General features: G+C 58.7%; 1 protein-coding gene across 1 annotated transcript in view; it reads left to right on the top strand.

Annotated features, from left to right (window-relative positions):
- Nucleotides 1-30: 30 nt before the first annotated feature.
- LOC116547001 (phospholipid-transporting ATPase IK-like) overlaps nucleotides 31-5886 on the top strand; it is a gene marked incomplete at its 3' end in the record, with an annotated part of 12051 nt that continues 6195 nt past the window's right edge. Inside the window, exons 1-8 of the mRNA XM_032273104.1 lie at nucleotides 31-216; nucleotides 305-513; nucleotides 2751-2779; nucleotides 2865-3021; nucleotides 3471-3659; nucleotides 3741-3853; nucleotides 4963-5127; nucleotides 5237-5348. Coding sequence (XP_032128995.1) covers nucleotides 158-216; nucleotides 305-513; nucleotides 2751-2779; nucleotides 2865-3021; nucleotides 3471-3659; nucleotides 3741-3853; nucleotides 4963-5127; nucleotides 5237-5348 — 1033 coding nt within the window. The remainder of the gene's footprint in view (nucleotides 217-304; nucleotides 514-2750; nucleotides 2780-2864; nucleotides 3022-3470; nucleotides 3660-3740; nucleotides 3854-4962; nucleotides 5128-5236; nucleotides 5349-5886) is intronic.

The raw sequence follows: 5886 nt of genomic DNA, 5'->3' as shown, positions 1-5886 counted from the left end.
CCCTCCCCGTCTCGCCCCCTCCCAGATCTTCATCTCCGTGGTGCTCGTCTCCCTGGTATTGGCCTTCAGCTCCGGTTTCCTGGCCGCAGAATTCAGAGACAAGCACTACTACGTCTCGGCCCTGCAGCGGGACAGCGTGGCCGCAGACACCTTCCTCATGTTCTGGGGCTTCCTCATCCTGCTCAGCGTCACCATCCCCATGGCCATGTTCATCATGTGAGTCCCCGCCGGCCGGCCGCGCCCCGGGCTCAGATGCGGGCCGCGGAGCCGTCGGGGCTGACCGAGACCCCGTGCGCCTCCGCAGATCCGAGTTCATCTACCTGGGGAACAGCGTCTTCATCAACTGGGACCTGAACATGTACCACGAGGCGCAGGACGTGCCGGCCAAGGCCCGAAGCACCAGCCTCAACGACCACCTGGGCCAGGTGGGGTACATCTTCTCGGACAAGACGGGGACGCTCACGCAGAACATCCTGACCTTCAACAAGTGCTGCATCAACGGCCGCGTCTACGGTACGCGGGGCTGGGTCCTCCCTCTCCCGAGGGGCTCGGGGACCACGGACCAGAGCTGCGGCTGGCCCCATGCCCGGCACCCCCACCCACATCTCCACCACGGAACCATAGCTACATGGCCTGGTTGCTTTTGGAGGGGCCAGGAAACTTTTTTTTTTTTTAGAGGGAGTCTCACCCTGTCACCCAGGCTAGAGTGCAGTGGTGTGATCTCAGCTCACTGCAACCTCAGCCTCCTGGGATCAAGCGAGTCTCCTGCCTCAGCTTCCCAAGTAGCTGGGATTGCAGTCCTACACCACCCGCCTGGCTGATTTTTGTTTTGTTTTTTTCAAGTAGAGATGGGTTTTCACCATGTTACCCAGGGTGGTCTCGAACTCCTGACCTCAGGGGATCCGCCCGCCTCAGCCTTCAAAATGTTAAAAATGTTGGGATTACAGGTGTGAGCCTCTGCCCCCGGCAAAACTTTTAAAAAGTTTTTTTTTTTTTTTTTTTTTTTTTTGATGGGGGTCTTGCTCTGTCGCCTAGGCTGAGTGCAGTGGCGCGATGATACCTCATGCAGCCTTGAATTCCTGGGCTCAGGCCATCCTCCCGCTTCAGCCTCCCAAGTAGCTGGGACTACAGGAGCGCCCCACCACACCCGGCTTGTTTTTGTATTTTGTGTAAAGAGGGGGGGTCTCCCTATGTTGCCCAGGCTGGTCTTGACCTCCTGGGCATAAGCAATCCATCTGCCTCTGGAATTACAGAGGTCTGCCACCACACCTGGCCACCACTCCTTTTGACTTTCACAAGCCTTTATTTGTGGATGCTGAGATTCGAATTTCTTAGTATTTCCCAGGTCACAAAATAGTATGCTTGTCATTTTTTTCCCTAACCATTTAAAAATGTAAAAACAATTCTTAGCTTGCAGACCATATAAAAATTGCTGATGGGGTGGAGTATAGTTTGCCAGTCCTGGGTCTAATTTATAACCAGGGCACGTGGTTTAGACCAGGATCTCAGAACACCTGACTGGGTCATAATTTAATGCAGTGACCAGTCCCCAAGAAATGGTTCAGGTTCAGCCATAAAAAAATGGGCCCGAGGCTGAGGCGGGCAGATCACTTGAGGTCAGGAGCTCGAGACCAGCCTGGCTAACATGGTGAAACCCTGTTTCTACTAAAAATACAAAAATTAACCGGGCGTGATGGTGTGCACCTGTAGTCCCAGCTACTTGGGAGGCTGAAGCAGGACAATTGCTTAAACCTGGGAGGTGGAGGTTGCAGTGAGCTGAGATTGCACCGCTGCACTCCAGCCTGGGTGACAGAGTGAGACTCTGTCTCAGAAAAAACAAAAAAGGGAGTGCCCATCAGGTGGCTCACGCCTGTAATCCCAGTACTTTGGGAGGCCGAGATGGGTGGATCAGCTGTGGTCAGGAGTTCGAGACCAGCCTGGCCAACATGGTGAAACTCCGTTTCTACCAAAAATACAAAAAAGTAGCCAGGCACAGTGGCACACGCCTGTAACCCCAGCTAGTCACGAGGCTGAGGAAGGAGAATTGCCTGAACCTGGGAGGCAGAGGTTGCGGTAAGCTGAGATTGCGCCATTATACTCCAGCCTGGGTGACAGAGTGATACTCTGTCTTAAAAAACAAAAAAAAAAAGGCTGGGCATGGTGGCTCACACCTGTAATCCCAGCATTTTGGGAGGCTGAGGTGGGCGGATCACCTGAGGTCGGGAGTTCGAGAGTAGCCTGACCAATATGGAGAAACCCTGTCTCTACTAAAAATACAAAAATGAGCCAGGTGTGGTGGCACATGCCTGTAATCCCAGCTACTCAGGAGGCTGAGGCGGTAGAATCACTTGACCCCGGGAGGTGGAGGTTGCAGTGAGCTGAGCTTGTGACACTGCACTCCAGCCTGGGCGGCAAAGCGAGATTCCACCTCAAAAAAAAAAAATACCTCACCCCAGAAGGAGCACAAAAAACATGTTTTCTGGCCAGGGGTGCACCCAACTCTGGCTGTCCTTCTGGGGTCCCTGGGAGACAGGACGGGGTGCTCCCGTGTTCCCCACTTTGTGCAGATGGTAAAAACGGAGGTCAGCTTTCACCCCAAGATTGCTTGGGGTGTGGGTTCCGGAGCCGCAGGCCTGGCTTGTGTGGCTGCATCCGGCGGCCCCTGGAAGCCTGAGATTGGGGGTCGGGGCTGTGGGACCCCACGTGGGGGGTCTGGCGGAGCTGGGACCTGAAGCTGAGTCTTTCCCCAGGGCCGGATTCGGAGGCCAGGAGACCTAAGGTGAGCCTGCCCACCCTGCAGCGAGGGACGGTGAGCGCGTGGGGCAGGGGAGAGGCGCGCCCACAGCCAGCCGTCCCCGCCCCAGGAGAACCCCTACCTCTGGAATGAGTTCGCGGACGGGAAGCTGCTCTTCCACAACGCGGCCCTGCTGCGGCTGGTGCGGAACAACCGGGACGAGGCGGTGCGGGAGTTCTGGCGCCTGCTGGCCATCTGCCACACGGTGATGGTGCGGGACAGCCGCGGTGAGCGCCCGCCGCCCCGCCCGCCTCCCCAGCTCCCCACCCTGCGGGGGCGCAGGCCCCGGGCGCCGCGCCGCGTCCCCAGCTCACCGCCCACCCAGCCCATTTTCCAGGGCGCCATTCATCGGGCTTAGGGGGCACTCAGGCCGGTGACCCCAGCGCCGCCTCGACGGCGTCCGGGCCTGCATTCCAGGCAGCATTGCCAGGTGTGGGGCGGGAGGGCGGACGCGCCATCTTTGGGGCCAAGGGACGTCCAGGCCTGCAGGTGCAGCCCACGGAATCTGCTGTTGAGCAGGGAGGCGCTCCCCCCGCGTGTGGGGCTTAGAGGTTGTGCGGGCCGGGCCGGGAGGCCGTCATCGGCACAGCGGCAGCCCTCGCGCGCTCCTCCCTGCACTGTGGAGATGGCGGTGGGACTCCGCCCCGTGACCCCAAAACAGCCCCCCTCCCCACAGGCCAGCTGTCCTACCAGGCGGCCTCCCCCGACGAGGAGGCGCTGGTCACCGCGGCGCGGAACTTTGGCTACGTCTTCCTGTCCCGCACCCAGGACACCATCACCGTCATGGAGCTGGGGGAGGAGCGGGTCTACCAGGTCCTGGCCATTATGGACTTCAACAGCGTGCGGAAACGGATGTCGGTGCTGGGTGAGCCCCGCCGCGGAGCCCCGGGCCCGAGGGGGTGGGCGGCAGGGGCGCCTCTGGGCAGCAGCGCCTGTTCCCCCACAGTCCGCAAGCCAGAGGGCACCATCGGCCTCTACACCAAGGGCGCAGACACGGTCATCTTCGAACGCTTGCACAGGAGAGGGGCCACGGAATTCGCCACAGAGGAGGCCTTGGCTGTGAGTCCCTGCAGGGAGGAAGGCTGGTGTGTGTGTGTGTGTGTGTGTGTGTGTGTGAGTGTGGGTGTGTGTGTGTGAGTGTGTGTGTGTGTGTGAGTGTGAGGGTGTGTGTGGGGTGTGTGTGTGAGTGTGTGTGTGTGTGTGAGTGTGGTGTAGGGACAGGAGGCAAGGGAGGAGACTGCAGAGAACTGCATGGTTGCAGGTACTTGGGATGGCTATGTACAGTTGTGTAGGTTGTGCACGGCACAAAACCCCCTCCCCAACACAACACACACACAGGCGGGAGGCAGCTGAACTCCAAAGTGTACCACCCCAAGAGAGGTTGTCTTTTGTTTTTTTTGTTTTTGAGACAGTCTTGCTCTGTCACCCAGGCTGAAGTGCAGTGGCATGATCTTGGCTTGCTGCAACCTCCACCTCTTGGGTTCAAGTGATTCTCCTGCCTCAGCCTCCCAGCTAGCTGGGACTACAGGCACATGCCACCACACCCAGCTAGTTTTTTCTGTTTCTAGTAGAGATGGGGTTTCACTGTGTTGGCCAGGCTGTTCTCAAACTCCTGATCTCAGGTGACCCACCCATCTCAGCCTTCCGAAGTGCTGGGATTACAGGCGTGAGCCCCCGCGCCTGGCCCCTTCCCACTTTCTTTTTTCTTTTCTTCTTTTTTCTTTTTGAGACGGAGTCTCACTCTGTCATTCAGGCTGGAGTGCAGTGTCGTGATCTCGGCTCACTGCAACCTCCACCTCCTGAGCTCAAGCAATTCTCCTGCCTCAGCCTTTCAATAGCTGGGATGACAGGCACGTGCCACCACCCCTGGCTAATTTTTTGTATTTTTAGTAGAGACAGGGTTTAACTGTGTTATCCAGGATGGTGTCCATCTCTTGACCTCGTGATCCTCCGGGCTCGGCTTCCCAAGGTGCTGGGATCACAGGCGTGAGCCACCGCGCCTGGCGTTACACAAGTTTTCTGAGCCCCTTCTGGCTGCTGTGGGTAGGGGAGGCGACAGACTCTTGGTGGTGGGGCCCAGGCTCCAGAGCCCAGCAGGGGGCTGGGGAGGGCTGAGCCTCGGGTGTCCAGTTCAGAATAATGACAGCTTCCACCCGCCTGGCCCCTAGGCCTTTGCCCAGGAGACCCTGCGGACGCTGTGCCTGGCCTACAGGGAGGTGGCTGAGGACATTTATGAGGAGTGGCAGCCACGCCACCAGAAGGCCAGCCTTCTGCTGCAGAACCGGGCACAGGTCCTGCAGCAGGTGTACAGTGAAATGGAGCAGAACCTCAAGGTGGGTGGGAGGGTGATGGGGCACCCAAGGGGGCCCTGGGACTCTCCTGCCCCTGCCAGGAAGCTGGGCGGCTGCTCAGTGTCTTCCCGTCCTGCCTGCCCCCGACCAGCTGCTGGGAGCCACAGCCATCGAGGACAGACTCCAGGACGGCGTCCCTGACACCATCAAGTGTCTCAAGAAGAGCAACATCAAAATATGGGTGCTCACCGGGGACAAGCAGGGTGAGTCCTGGTGGCTCCGGGTGGCTGAACCCCACGGCGTGGATCTTCAACCATCCGCCAAGCCCCAGGCGGGGCGCAGTGGCTCACGCTTGTCATCCCAGCACTGTGGGGGATCACCTGAGGTCAGGAGTTCGAAACCAGCCTGGCCAACATGGCGAAACACCATCTCTACTAAAAATACAAAAATGGGCCGGGTGCGGTGGTGGGTGCCTGTAATCCCAGCTACTTGGGAGGCTGAGGCAGAGAATTGCTTGAACTAGGAGGCGGAGGTTGCAGTGAGCCAAGATTGTGCCACTGCACTCCAGCCTGGGTGACAGAGTGAGACTCCATCTCAAAAAAAAAAAAGGCTGTAAGTCTCAGAGGGCACAGTGGCACCTGCCTGTGGTCTCAGCTACTCCAGAGGCTAAGGTGGGAGGCTGGCTTGTGCCCAGGAGGTGGAGACTGAGTGGGCTGTGATTGTGCCACTGCCCTCCAGCCTGGGCAAGAGAATGAGCCCTTGTCTCCAAAAAAAAAAAAAAAACCGGCCGGGCGCGGTGGC

This window comes from Sapajus apella, unplaced genomic scaffold (genome assembly GCF_009761245.1).
Source record: "Sapajus apella isolate SASKATOON/1434 unplaced genomic scaffold, GSC_monkey_1.0 scaffold1827, whole genome shotgun sequence".
NCBI lineage: Eukaryota > Metazoa > Chordata > Mammalia > Primates > Cebidae > Sapajus > Sapajus apella.
Note: the sequence above shows the minus strand (reverse complement) of the source record. Positions and strands in the feature narration are given on the sequence as shown.